Below are 15,374 nucleotides of genomic sequence, written 5' to 3' on the forward strand. Positions count from 1 at the left end.
ATTGTAAAGAACTCTCCATGGGGAATAAAATGTGTTAATGATGATGTCATAGGTGCCTCCATTATGACGTCATAATTCGACAAGTACAAAACTTCATCCGATGAAGATGAAATTTCTTGAGCATAATCTAGGAATAAATTAGTTTAGAAAAAAAATAATGATGACGTCATCGGTCACGTGGTTCGACCGCCATATTTGATTCAACACAAAAGCCTTAAAAACCACTGAAAATACATCCTGGCGAGGGTTTGCAATCTCTGATGGCTCTTTTTCTTGTTTAATTTTTCACTTCCGTTTTTCGTTTTTCACTTCTTTTTTTCGTTTCGTTTTTTCGTTTCGTTTCCGTTTTTCACTTCACTTGTCTTCCATTCACTTCCGTTTTCCGGTCCGGTCGTGAGAGGACGCTGGCGTCGTTTGCTCGCCGCTTCTCTGACTGGACCATTGTCCGTGTCTTGCTTTCCTGGTGGTCGTGGCGGATTTATGGCCATTGAGTCTTCCTCTGCGCGGTCCCGGCTCTGCTCTGCTGCTCCGGGCTTCACCTGCTCGGCTCCATCGCTGTTTCCTCGGGCCCACTCCCGTTGGTTGTGTCGATTGTTTCGCCTCCTCACCCTTGGCCGCGTGCTCGCTTTGCCTTCGCTCCTGCTGGCATGGCTCTGCGGTACTCTGCCGCAAGGCTTCTCCTGCTTAAAACCCGCTCCACCCCATCATGCATCTCTGCAATCAGATCGAATGGACTCCTGCGTCGACCCAGGTACATTCACCGTGGCTCCGGTCGTAAGTTTGTTTATTTACAATCAGGTCACTCCATCCCCATCCTCTGGTCGGCTCAGCGCACTCCCACTCATCGTCCCAACACACCTGGTCACAACAACGCACAAAATCGCACCTCCTGTCTGCGAACCCTGGCCAAATCACCTGGATTCATACCCGCCGTACAAAACAACATCAAGCTCACCCTGTTCAATACCCGGTCCCTCAACAACAAATGCCTCATCCTGAACGACTACATCCTGGAAAATAAACTGGACTTTCTCTGTCTCACTGAGACCTGGCAACAACCACTGGACTACTACACGCTCAACCTCACCACACCCAATGGATATTCTTACATCAATAAACCACGCTCGGAGGGCCGAGGTGGTGGAATTGCCGTTATTCACCGACAAGACATCAAGACCAACCTCATCTCCATCTCATCTGCTCCATCATTTGAACACCTGGCTTTTAAACTCTCTGGTCACACACAGTCAGTCATGGCTGTTGTCTACCGCCCTCCCAAACCACACCCATCATTCCTGTCTGACTTCTCCTACTTTCTGACCCAGCTATGTTCCCTCTCCCCCTCAATCCTCCTCCTTGGTGATTTCAATATCCACATGGACTCCACTGACTCCACGCTAACCACTGACTTCACTGATTTACTCACCTGCTTTAACCTCACTCAACATGTCAACTTTCCTACCCATAACCGTGGTCACATTTTGGACCTTGTCTGCTCTACTGGACTAATTTTGCACCATCTCTCTGGCTCCGACCTCACTCTCTCTGACCACCTAGCCATCACTCTGACCATCAACATCCCCACCCCAGCACCAAGGCATTATCGCACTATCAACTTCCGTAAGCTAAACGCTTTTTCACCTGCCTCATTCTCATCGACCCTCTCTGAAAAAATGTCCACTTCTCCCTTCGTTGACCTCCACACCCCTTCTGACCTCACTGACTACTACAACCACACTCTCTCTTCCTGCCTTGACCAAATTGCGCCTATAAAAACCAAAACAGTTTCTTTCACCCATTCTGCTCCCTGGTTTACCCCTGAGCTCCGCCTAATGAAAACTCGTGCTCGCCAACTTGAAAGACTCCGCAATAAAACAGGTCTCACAGTTCACTCCCAGGCCTACAAGGACCACATACAACACTATAAAGATGCCCTCTCCCGCGCCCGCTCCGCCTACTACTCTCAAATTATCCACTCTGGCTCCGGAAACCCAAAAGCACTCTTCTCTACAATAAACAAACTCCTCAGCCCCCTGAACACCACCACCCAGTCATTCACAATAGACAACTGCATCTCCTTCCTTTCATTCTTCCAACGCAAAATTGAAAACATCTACAACAGCTTGACCACCGCCGCACCCGCTCCCCCTCAAACCACCTGCCCCCCCTTATCCTGCCATCCCCTGTCTCAATTCTCCCCAGTCTCCCCTACTGACCTCTCTGAACTCCTCATCGGAATGAAAACTGCCACCTGCACTCTTGACCCCATCCCCTCCAGCTTTGTCAAGGCCTCCCTTCCTGCTCTTTCTCCACTTATCATTGCAACAATAAACTCCTCCCTGTCTACAGGCATCGTCCCACCATCCCTCAAAATTGCTGCTGTTACCCCCATTCTGAAAAAACCTGGACTAAACCCTGACACCCTAAATAACTTCAGACCCATCTCCAACCTACCCTTTCTGTCAAAGGTTTTGGAACGCGCTGTAGCCACTCAACTCAAGCATCACCTCTCTGCCAATAACCTGTATGAAACATTCCAATCCGGATTCCGGTCCAACCACAGTACTGAAACTGCTCTCCTCAAAATCACCAACGACCTTCTCCTCTCCTCTGATGCTGGCAACCTCAACATTCTCATCCTCCTCGACCTCAGCGCTGCCTTTGACACCATCGATCACACCATCCTCCTCACCCGACTTGAAACCACCTTTAACATTACCGGCACTGCCCTCTCTTGGATTAAATCATACCTCTCTGACAGACGTCAGTTCATCTCCATCAATAACTGCAAATCCCCCACTGCTCCCCTCCCCCAAGGTGTCCCCCAAGGTTCAGTTCTTGGCCCCCTCCTCTTTATCCTTTACCTGTCCCCCCTCGGTCACTTAATCCGCCGTCATGGTCTCCAATTCCACTGCTTCGCCGATGACATCCAGCTTTTCATCTCCACCAAGTCCATCTCCACCGCCACCCACTCTATCCTGACAAACTGCATCACTGAAATAAAATCCTGGCTTCAAATCAACTTCCTCAAACTTAACTGTGATAAATCTGAAATAATCATCATTGGCCCAAAAACGCTCACCAAGTCCACCCATAACTTTGCCCTCAACATCGACGGTTTCCCAGTGTCCACCTCCCCTCACATCCGGAATCTTGGCATCATCTTTGACCAAACCCTCTCCTTCGACAAATACACTAAACAGATCACAAAGACAGCCTTCTTCCACCTGAAAAACATCGCCCGTCTCCGTCCATCCCTCTCCTCTGTGGCTGCAGAAACCCTCATCCACGCCTTCATCACTTCCCGTCTGGACTACTGCAATAGCCTCCTTTATGGTTCACCCTCAACAATCACCAATAAACTCCAATACATTCAGAACTCCGCTGCCCGTCTACTCACCCATTCCCGGACCCGTGACCACATCACCCCCGTCCTTTACAAGCTTCACTGGCTCCCCATCTCCCAGAGAATCCAGTACAAAATCCTCCTCTTGACCTACAAAGCCCTCCATAACCTGGCCCCATCCTACCTGGCTGACCTCCTCTCCAGACACACTCCCACCCGCAACCTCCGCTCTGCTGGTACCAACCTCCTGACCCCCCCCATCCGGACCAAATTTAGATCCTGGGGGGACAGGGCCTTCTCCATCGCTGCTCCCACCCTCTGGAACTCGCTACCTCACACCATCAGAGACTCCTCCTCACTCACCACATTCAAAACATCACTCAAGACCCACCTGTTCAACACTGCATTCAACATTTAACCCACAGCATCTAACCCCTGACTATCTCCTCTCCTTCTCCCTCCTTTGTGCTTTGAATATTTCCCTATTGATTCTTCTTTTTTTGCAATTGTCTTTATGTTTTGCTATGCGTTATGTTTTGCACTCTGTCAAAGCGTCTTTGGGCTTCCTGAAAAGCGCTATATAAAATAAATGCATTATTATTATTATTATTAATTTGTAATTGAAATTTACTTCACCTCTAAAGGCGAGATTGTCTTTGCTTGAGCCATCTTAGTAGCTGCAATTCCACGTATCTATCTAAAATTCCAAATAATGCCACTTTTAGGCTTATCAGCTGCATTTAAAACCAGAAGCTTTTCCTCGGAATGGCCTTACAATTTACAAGACATTATTTGATTTTAAATTAGCATTGTATGGCAAATACTCTGCTGTGCTGGTCCACATTATACTGGCATCCAGCTATGTTTAAACATACGGCATTTGTATCTGCACTTTCTACCATCTACAGGTCTCTGCCCAGTGTCTCGTGGTGCCATAGACCACCTTCTTTCTCAGTCCGGATGTGGTCGTGCTGTAGTAATTGTCATTGGAGGAGCTGCGGAGTCTCTGAAGTGCCGCCCTGGGTCCACGCACCTCATGCTGCTCAAACGAAGGGGTTTTGTGCGCCTCGCCCTGCGTCACGGGTGAGGAATGAACCACCGAGACAACACTAACAACATCTAAACACTTGGTGTCCAAATACCATGTCTCATATGCTACTTTAACGACCTCAATTATTCCCACCTTCTCTTGGGGTCAACGGGGAAATTGCATGTTTGGCCCAATTGCTTTCTACGAACCGTCTAGCAAGGTCTGACGCTTGACAGAAGGTGGCAGAAATTTGGAAATTGATCAGGTTTCTAGCAATAACTTGCCCACTCTACGCGAAAGACAGCATGGGATCTTTAACATCCACCAATGATCAATGGTGGCAGAGGGATTGTCTGACTTCATGTCCATCTGATGAATGGTGACATCGTGACATCGCCCTATGGCCTGTATGTGAAACACTATGGTGACAATTCAAAGCTGTGTCCAGATTTAAACCGAGGCAAAAAAGCTTCGAGGTGAGCATGCGGACCTATAAACTATCTTGCCAGCTCCTGCATCAATAACCATAATAACTTTCATAACTAGAACGGTACTCGGTAGAGCACACACCTCCGCCAGGCTGAACAGTTTACTTTTGTATCCCGCTGATAGGCCGGATCTGGATTCGGACCTGAACCAAAATCTAATCGGCTTCTTCTTGTCGCCTAACCAACTCATCCCCCAAGTTTAGTCATAACCTGTCCATAACTTTTTAAAATATGTTATATGTTGCTTTTTGCCGGATCTCTCAATGTTGACGAATCACTTAAAAATTAAATAATTATTGTGGCCGAACCCATATTCAGATCTTCACCAAGATCGAATTGAATCGTCCTTGTCAGACACCCAACCTGTCCACCAGGTTTCGTCCAAATCCGTCCATAACTTTTTGAGATATCCTGCTATATATCGTTTTTGGCCCTATCACTCAATGGTGAAGAATCACTTAAGATTAAATAATTATCGTATCCGCATTCATGCTCCAATCGTCACCAAAACCAAATCAATTAGTCCTTGTCACACACCCAACCGGTCCACCAAATTTCGTCCAAATCCGTCCACAACTTTTTTGAGATATCCTGATATATATCATTTTTGGCCTAATCTCTCAATGGTGAAGAATCACTTTAAAATTCTAGTAGCCGGATCCGGATCTTCACCAAAATCTAATCATGTCGTCCTTGTCACATACGCTACATCTCTGACAAATTTCGTTCCAATCCGCCCACAACTTTTTGAGATATTTTGTTCACAGACAGACAGACAGACAACCAGAGAAACAGACAGACAGACAGACAGACAGACAGAGGTGAAAACATAACCTCTATCCACCTTCGGTGGCGGAAGTAATAAGGGGTATATCGTTTATCCCCACACTTTAAAAAAATTGGTGGGGATACTGTAATCGGCTCCGTCTGTTCGTCCGTCCGACCATCAAAATATCTCCCCCTAAACGGTTGTGCAGAAAGTCACCAAACTTGGAAGTTATGATCACCACGTGGTAAAGAAGGTGCGAGAGCAGTCTCATTTTGGCCCTCCCCCCTAGTGTGGGGTCAAAGCCAGAAAATGCAATTACAGGCACTTTTTAAAACATTTTTTAATGAAACTTTGCATATGCAATCAACATTGGGGGACACGTGAAATACGTAATGACTTTTTGGATTTGACCCCTGGTTAATGCCCCAGGGAGTGGGGATTTAGGGTCGCAGGGATCAAAACGGAAGAATTTTTAAACTCAAACTTTGATATTGGGTGGAACTTTTTGCCATCTTTCAACTTTGCTTTGGTGGGTAGCGTCGGAATTTGCAACGACGCGCCATCGACTTCACTCTGGCTTAAATTTCAATCAAGCGGTATGTTTTCATTTTAATTAAGTGATAAATAATAAGCAACGTGGAAATCACGTTTTTTTAAAATCCACCAACACAATGAAACTTTGCTGTAATCAACCTTCCATGTGCCATCATCTAATTGTTCTGTGACCTGCACAATGGCAGCCATTTGGACCACTAACTAATGGTCAAACATACATTTGACTTGTCAATGGCATTTGAAATATACACACTCTACCAACCCAGGCCAACTTTTGCAAAATATTCTAAGGGTTCTTCAACATGCACCGATGCTTGCTGTGAAACCAAGCTGGTTTAGGTGTGCATTCAGCATGCAATGCCCTCTGCTGGCACAATACTAGACCAAATGCACACGTCATCAATAAATATTTTCAACTATAATCAAGCTTTTGTGCATTGATGCTCTTTAAGGAACCGATTGTATGGAATTATCAGCTTCATAAAAACGTTCAGGCAAATATAAAATGCTATTATTGAACAAATTAATCGTGATATCCAATCACGTTGGGGACGGCAAATGTCAAATTGGATCATATATGGTGGCATCCACAAAATCCAATGAGGCACTTTCGAAATGGCGTAATCCGTCCCACAGCGTGCATGCACAGAAACCCGTAGTAACAAAGTCAATTGGGGCAATCTGAACATATTTCATGCCTACCAGATAAGGATTGTAGAATGAAACCACTAAAATAACTTTTTAAAAGGTCAAAAGTGTTTGTAAACGTACCTGCGAGAAAGGGGTGTGCCTCTGCACAATGAAACAGTTGGAGAACTTTTTGATCAACTCATCCAAAAAGTTGACATCTTGCAGCACATACTGAATAAAAAGACCATGTGGGCCCATGAAAGGCTGAAGGCTCCAGGGCCACAAAATAAATTGTACTAGATTTTTGCATCTATTGGTGAAAGGAGAAGCGTGCGTTCAAGTGTGTGTGAGGTCACCACGGCTGTCACTAGCTAATTCATTATAGTTATAGCTAATAGTTATAGATTATATATGTACACTATGCTAGTGGCAGTAACTATAAAACTAGCAGTAACTATTAGCAGTAATAGATATACTAGCAGTAATATATCTAGTTATAGATGTTAGTTATAGCTAATAGTTAGCTATAGTTGTTAACTACTAGTTAACTATAAACAAGTAGTAACTGTTACTAACTAGAAACTACTAGTTAATGTTAACTTAATGACAATGTTAACTAGTTAATGTTAACTAGTACTAGTTAATGTTAGCACTAATCCAGTTAATACTGGTAACTAGTACTCGTTAACTAATACTAGTTAATGTTAACTTAATGACTTAACTAGAACAATGTTAACATTAACTAGTTAATTAACTAGTAGTTAACATGTTATATCGAGTAACTGTTATAGCAGTTAACATAGATTATAAACAACGTTTTTTTTATAGCTAATAGTTATAGTTATAATGATGTTAGTTTTCGCTAATAGTTACTGCTAGTGACAGTAACTATAAAATAAATTGTTCTAGATTTTTGCATCTATTGGTGAAAGAGAAGCGTGCGTTCAAGTGTGTGTGAGGTAACCACAGCTTCCACTAGCTAATTGTATTAACAGGAAATAATAGGTTTACCAAGGAATTTATTAACAGGGCAGTATTAACAGTATTAACAGGAAAAAGAGTCCGATTTGCATTCAGGAACAGAACAATTATAGTCAACCATCTCGAAATTGCCACTCTTTCTTCTAAATGCTGAAAATTATGTTTAGAAGACGACTTTAGTTACAGATTTTCTATTCTATTTTAGTTTCTTTACGGTTTAGACGACTTTAGTTTCTAGTTACAGGTCTATTAAGACCCTAGCAACGGCCGGTTAAAAGTGCCCGGTGAGCCAAACCAAATGAGCGTGTAAACACTCACACAGTGCATGCACAGAAGGCCTCGGTTATCATTCATGTGTCATTTTTAACGAGACGTTTACTGCTTATCAAGGCCCATCTATCTACTTCAACGACATCAACATTGGTGAAATTAATTGAGAAAATTAGCACGATAACTGTGAGCTGCGCACACACCTTTGAGCGGTCTAGCCTGGCTTTGAATCTCATCATCCTGGTGTTTCACAGGCAGGGTGAGGCATCTATGTGTGCCGTCCCTGGGATGGGACATTAAACTGGGCGTTTCACTAGATGGTGAACGTTAAAGATCTCACGGTGTCCTTCGGAAAGAGTAGGCGAGTTATCGCCGGCAACCTGAACAAATTGGAAATCCTTCACTTCCAGTTGAACATCCTGCAGAACCTATCCCCCTTGACTAATTTATGTGATTTCTGCTATTTTATTTGATAGGCAACATGGGAAACTGTTTAAAAAAAAAAAAAAAATTTTATATATATATATATATATATATATATATATATATATATATATATATATATATATATATATATATATATATATATATACTGAAACGCAAAAGAAACTTACCACCTTTGAAACCTTTAAATATCAACAATAACACTGCGTGTAGTAAATGTGTGAACTTATTTGTGGACAATAGTGTCCTCACTGTCAGACAAAACTTTCACGGATGGTCACTTGAACCTTCAATGGTCACTTCATAGCACAGCTGTTGAACAGCCATTTTGACTGTCAGTGATTAGCCAAGGGGTACGGGATGATTTTAATGAGCTGCACGTGATGTCTTGATATTGGCTTTAAAAAGGCCAGTGCAAAATGGGCATTTCAATCAACATGCCACGATTGTCAAGGGATCAACGGCAGCGTGCCCTGGGCATGCTGCAAGGCGGACTGAGCTACCGTGAGGTGGCACGTCGCCTTCGCTGTTCACCCCAGACGATATCGGTGCTGGTGGACAGAGACACCCTCCACAACTCTGTAGATGACAGACCTCGATCAGGGAGGCCAAGAGTCACCACTGCAAGGCAGGACAGGCAGATGGTCCGAAGTCACCTGCGGGATCGATTCCGTCCAGCATCCCGCACTGCGGCAGAAACTCCGGGGCGTGCAAACCCACGGATCTCCAATGATACTGCACGAAGACGACTGCATGACTATTGCAGTCATGCAAGAAACTTACCACTTGTTTGAAATGTAATAAAATTGTAACAGTTCAAAATAAAACAAACCAACAATTGCTAATTGAAACATTGGCATTTTATTGATGACATGTCAAGTTTTTGACCAAGATACACCATCTCATCAGTTTGTTCTACAGTACAGAACAGCACAGGGTGCAATGTCAGTCCCCTTTCAATAGCGTGTGTGGCCACCATTGTTTTGGATACAGGCAGTGCATCGTCGGTGTATACTGCCTACCAGTCTTTGGATGGATTGCTGCTGGATTCTGTCCCACTCAGTCCTCAATGTCTGAAGCAGCTCTGCCCGTGTCCTGGCCCTGCCAACTACGCGTCTCCCAAGCTCATCCCACAGGTGCTCTATGGGATTCAGGTCAGGGGAGAGCGCAGGCCACTGCATGGTGTTGATGTTCTCGCCTTGGAGAAATGCAGTGGTAAAGCGAGCAGCATGGGGACGAGCGTTGTCATGCTGAAAGGTTCTAAGTTCTGGGTGGTCTAGCAGGAATGGCAGCAGATGACGTCGCAGGATGTTATCCACATACCGCTGGGTGTTAAGATTCCCATCCACAACCACCAGTGGCGTCCTGTACCGGCCTGATATGGCGGCCCACACCATCACACTTGGGCCACCCCACCTGTTGGCTTGACGCACGCAACAATCGGCATATCGCTCGCCAGTTCTTCTCCAGACACACTCACGCCCATCAGGACTGTCCACACAGAACCTTGACTCATCGCTGAAAGCGACCTCGTTCCACTGCGCCAAGGTCCACCGCTGATGCTGCTGGCACCATCTCTGTCGGTTGCGGCGATGGGCAGCCGTCATCACGGGGCCTCTGTATGGTCTTCTGGCAGTCAGACCATGGTCATGCAGTCGTCTTCGTGCAGTATCATTGGAGATCCGTGGGTTTGCATGCCCCAGAGTTTCTGCCGCAGTGTGGGATGCTAGACGGAATCGATCCCGCAGGTGACTTCGGACCATCTGCCTGTCCTGCCTTGCAGTGGTGACTCTTGGCCTCCTTGATCTGATCGAGGTCTGTCATCTGTAGAGTTGTGGAGGGTGTCTCTGTCCACCAGGGCCGATATTGTCTGGTGTGAACAGCCAAGGCGACGTGCCACCTCACGGTAGCTCAGTCCACCTTGCAGCATGCCCAGGGCACGCTGCCGTTGATCCCTTGACAATCGTGGCATGTTGTTTGAAATGCCCATTTTGCACTGGCCTTTTTGTAGCCAATATCAAGACATCACGTGCAGCTCATTAAAATCATCCCGCACCCCTTGGCTAATCACTGACAGTCAAAATGGCTGTTCAACAGCTGTGCTATGAAGTGACCATTGAAGGTTCAAGTGACCATCCGTGACCGTTTCGTCTGACAGTGAGGACACTATTGTCCACAAATAAGTTCACACATTTACTACACGCAGTGTTATTGTTGATATTTAAAGGTTTCAAAGGTGGTAAGTTTCTTTTGCGTTTCAGTATATATTTTTTTTGTCGAGCTTCTGTATTATATTTATTATATATATATTTTGCCGAGCTTCCCGCACGGGTGGCTCCGGGCTTCGACAGCCGCCACCCTTACCAAGAGGATCCATTTTGGGCCAGCTAAGTGCCGGAGAGTGAACTGTTATTTTACTTTACCCTGTGCGCGTGTTTGTGTTCATGTGGAGGTACCTCTGTTAGCATTTTTACCTCAGCTTTATTTTCGTTATTTTCATTCCGCGTCTTTATTTTGCTGTAAATACTTATTGTTACATTTTTGTTGTCGTGCTCTTGGTTTGGGTTTTGGAATAAACCCGTGTGTTCGTGAAGTTAACCGCTTTGTGCTTCTTCCATCCTGTGCGCGTCATAACAGCCAGATTGGTAGATCGCTTCGGGAGTTAAAGCTGGTTTGATTCATCCGTCCACGGCTGGTGATAACAAGCTGCGGACGTGACAATATATATACGTATATATATATATATATATAGTATATATATATAGTAGTTGTACCCCCTCTGCATGAGCTAATTTATTTCGATTAAATCATTATTATTACCCTCACCAGAGGAGACATTATTGCATTTGGGTCTGTTTGTTTGGCTGTTTGTCCGCACATGTGAGTATGTGTATACATTAGAACCTTTGGAACCCCAAGACCCTTTAAGACCCTTGATAACCCTAAAACCATTTAGACCCCTAATAATCTTTAAGACCCCTTAGAGTTAGACCATTTAAGACCCCTAACACCCATTTCACCCTAAAGACCCTTAAAAACTCCTAATACCCTTTGGACCCGAGAACCGTTTAAGACCACTAAAACCCTTAAGACACTGAAGACCCTTTAAGACCACTAACACTCTTTAGACCCTGAAAAGACAACAACATCGAAGACCCTTTGGATCCCGAAAACCCTTAAGATCCCCAAGCCCCTTTAGACTGTAAAGACCCTTAAAACACCGAAGATCCTTTGAGGCCCCTCAGACTATTAAGACTCTTTAGACCCCTAAGACCGTTTAAGACGCCTAAAATACCTATAGACCCTTTAGATCTCTAACACCCTTTAGACCCTTAAGACCCTGCAGACACTTAGGAGTCCTAATGCTCTTTAAGACCCCATAAACCCCTTAGAACCCGAAGACACTTAAACCCCGAATCCTCTTTAGATCCCTAAGAACCTATAGATTCCGTTACATCATTTAGATCCCTAAGACCTCTAATACTCTTTAGATCCTCTTAGACCCTATTGAGCTGCGAAGACCCTTAGACTCATTTTTACCCTTTAGACCTTCACACCTTTCAGACCTTTTGATAACCTGTAGACCCCTTTGACCCCTAGACCCTTTTTAGACGTTTTAAGACCCATTCGACCCTTTTGACAGTTTAGACCCATTTTGACCTTTTCAGACCTGTACACCTTTTGGCTTTTAGACCTTCAGACCAGTTTACCTTTACAATATTTCAGACCTTTAACCTTTACACATTTACAACTAGACCATTTATACCTTTCATTTGCAATCAACGACCTTTCATTTCGTTTTCGTACATCCTTCCATTTATTTGCCACGAAAAACAAGGCCTGGCGAGGATCTGCAATCTCTGATTGCTCTTTCTAGTTGTTATATTTGCAAAACGAGTGCCCTCAGAGTTTTTAATATTTCGCCACATAAAGTAAATGAGTTCAACGATCTCTTCCACAACACCCCCGCAGGGCTGATCTCGTACCGGTGTTTTCCTTCGGAGAGAATGATATTTTCCATCAGGTGGCGCTACCCGAAGGCTCTTGGGCCCAGTGTTTGCAGACTCGGTTCCAGAAACTGGTTGGTTTTGCCCCATGTATTTTCCATGGACGGAGCGTCTTGGGCAAGTATGTCTGTGGAATCCTTCCATTCAGCTTGCCTATCCATACCATAGGTAAGTATCTGACACTGGCTTAGGTTAGGGTTAGGGTTGGGAGGGCGGGGGGAATTTCAAACCAATAACACTTCTCGGTATACTTTGCTCCCTTGCAGTTGGCGAACCAGTTACCGTGCCAAAGATTGATGAACCGACTGACGAAGACGTCCAACGCTTCCATACCCTCTACGTGGAGTCTCTGGTCAAAGTATTCAACTCGAACAAACTGAAATATGGTTTGCGTGAGGCAGACTGTCTGGTCATAGATTGAGGCCAAATATCCAGACAGAGCAGAGTTTCTCTTTTTTTTTTCTTTTTTTTTGTATACTGAATCGAGGCTCGTGAAAGAGAGCTCTTGGTGGAGCTCTTGGTGGAGCTCTTGGTGGAGAGCTCTTGGTGGAGAGGATGAGTCTCTCTTGTAGAGGAATTCTTGTCACGTTCTGCGGGAAGTTGGGAGGAGAGTTGGGATTGCGAGCTTTTGTTGGATGTGAAAGCGTCGGTTCAAGGACAAAAGAGCGTGGAGGCCTAGAGTGTCGGAGGGGACAAAGTGCATTAAATTCAACTTTGAGACTCGTTTTTATAACTATAATATGTATGACAATAATGACGAATCAAATAAACACGAGATTTTGTGAACTTACCTGCTGATGTTTCTCTCTGTTTGGTGGTACGCAATGGACCAGACTGATTTCCTGAAAAAAAAGGTGATTGTTGTCTGATTCGAAAAAGGAGACCATTGCTTTGGATAAACAATAGGCTCGAGACGTGCTGTGTCTGCAAACGTGGAGAGCGTGAACAAAGTCAGGGAAACACTCAATTTATCACGAAAGCCTTTTGCAACTCAAGACTCACGTGGACTACTTGTCGTGTTCGAAGTGAAAAACATCATAAATAGAGAAGCCACAAAATAAACAAATTTCAAAGGTTGAACAAAGATTCATGACAACTTGTTTTATGTTGATCTAAGGCTGATAGTAGAGATTGTACATAAACTGTATCCAGGACATTATTAGACATCAATGTACTTTAACATAATTTACAAGTAAATGAAGTAAACAATGCACAAGCACTTGGGATTGATGGGATTTGAATCTGGATTTCCTGTATCAGGAGTTGGGTTCGGTTGATGGGATTTGAATCTGGATTCCCTCTATGAGGAGTTGGGTTCGGATTGATGGGATTTGAATCTGGATTCCCTCTATGAGGAGTTGGGTTCGGATTGATGGGATTTGAATCTGGATTCCCTCTATGAGGAGTTGGGTTCGGATTGATGGGATTTGAATCTGGATTCCCTCTATGAGGAGTTGGGTTCGGATTGATGGGATTTGAATCTGGATTCCCTCTATGAGGAGTTGGGTTCGGATTGATGGGATTTGAATCTGGATTCCCTCTATGAGGAGTTGGGTTCAGATTGATGGGATTTGAATCTGGATTCCCTCTATGAGGAGTTGGGTTCGGATTGATGGGATTTGAATCTGGATTCCCTCTATGAGGAGTTGGGTTCAGATTGATGGGATTTGAATCTGGGTTCCCTCTATGAGGAGTTGGGTTCAGATTGATGGGATTTGAATCTGGGTTCCCTGTATGAGGAATTGGGTTCGGATTGATGGGATTTGAATCTGGATTCCCTCTATGAGGAGTTGGGTTCAGATTGATGGGATTTGAATCTGGATTCCCTCTATGAGGAGTTGGGTTCAGATTGATGGGATTTGAATCTGGATTCCCTCTATGAGGAATTGGGTTCGGATTGATGGGATTTGAATCTGGATTCCCTCTATGAGGAGTTGGGTTCAGATTGATGGGATTTGAATCTGGATTCCCTCTATGAGGAGTTGGGTTCAGATTGATGGGATTTGAATCTGAATTTCCTGTATCAGGAATTGGGATTGGATTTGAATCTGGGATTTCCTGTAGCAGGAGTTGGGGTCGGATTGATAGGATTTGAATCTTGATTTCCTGTAGAAAGAGTTGGGGTCGGATTGATGGGATTTAAATCTGGGTTCCCTGTAGGAGGAATTGGGTTCGGATTGATGGGATTTGAATCTGAATTTCCTGTATCAGGAATTGGGATTGGATTTGAATCTGGGATTTCCTGTAGCAGGAGTTGGGGTCGGATTGATAGGATTTGAATCTGGATTTCCTGTATCAGGAGTTGGGTTCAGATTGATGGGATTTGAATCAGGATTCCCTGTATCAGGAGTTGGAGTCAGATTGATGGGATTTGAATCGGGATTCCCCGTATCAGGAGTTCGAGTCAGATTGATAGGATTTGAATCGGGATTCCCTGTATCAGGAGTTGGAGTCAGATTGATAGGATTTCAATCGGGATTCCCTGTATCAGGAGTTGGAGTCAGATTGATAGGATTTGAATATGGGTTCCCTGTATGAGGAGTTGGGTTAGGATTGATGGGATTTGAATCTGGGTTTCCCATATCAGGAGTTGGGTTCGGATTGATGGGATTTGAATCTGGGTTTCCCATATCAGGAGTTGGGTTCGGATTGATGAGATTTGAATCTTGGTTCCCTGTATGAGGAGTTGGAGTCAGATTGATAGGATTTGAATATGGGTTCCCTGTATGAGGAGTTGGGTTCGGTTTGATGAGATTTGAATCTGGGTTTCCCATATCAGGAGTTGGGTTCAGATTGATGGGATTTGAATCTGGGTTCCCTGTATGAGGAGTTGGGTTCGGTTTGATGAGATTTG

The 15,374-nt window shown here is 44.5% G+C and overlaps 1 protein-coding gene across 1 annotated transcript in view; it reads left to right on the forward strand.

Moving 5' to 3' along the window:
* The window catches only part of DGAT2 (diacylglycerol O-acyltransferase 2), a 48,787-nt gene extending 35,477 nt beyond the window's left edge, over positions 1-13,310 (forward strand). Inside the window, exons 6-8 of the mRNA XM_068102146.2 lie at positions 4,255-4,429; positions 12,486-12,688; positions 12,787-13,310. Coding sequence (XP_067958247.2) covers positions 4,255-4,429; positions 12,486-12,688; positions 12,787-12,941 — 533 coding nt within the window. The 3' untranslated portion in view covers positions 12,942-13,310. The remainder of the gene's footprint in view (positions 1-4,254; positions 4,430-12,485; positions 12,689-12,786) is intronic.
* Positions 13,311-15,374: the final 2,064 nt, after the last annotated feature.

This window comes from Myxine glutinosa, chromosome 9, assembly GCF_964187855.1.
Source record: "Myxine glutinosa chromosome 9, kmMyxGlut1.1, whole genome shotgun sequence".
NCBI classification, from domain to species: Eukaryota; Metazoa; Chordata; class Myxini; order Myxiniformes; family Myxinidae; genus Myxine; species Myxine glutinosa.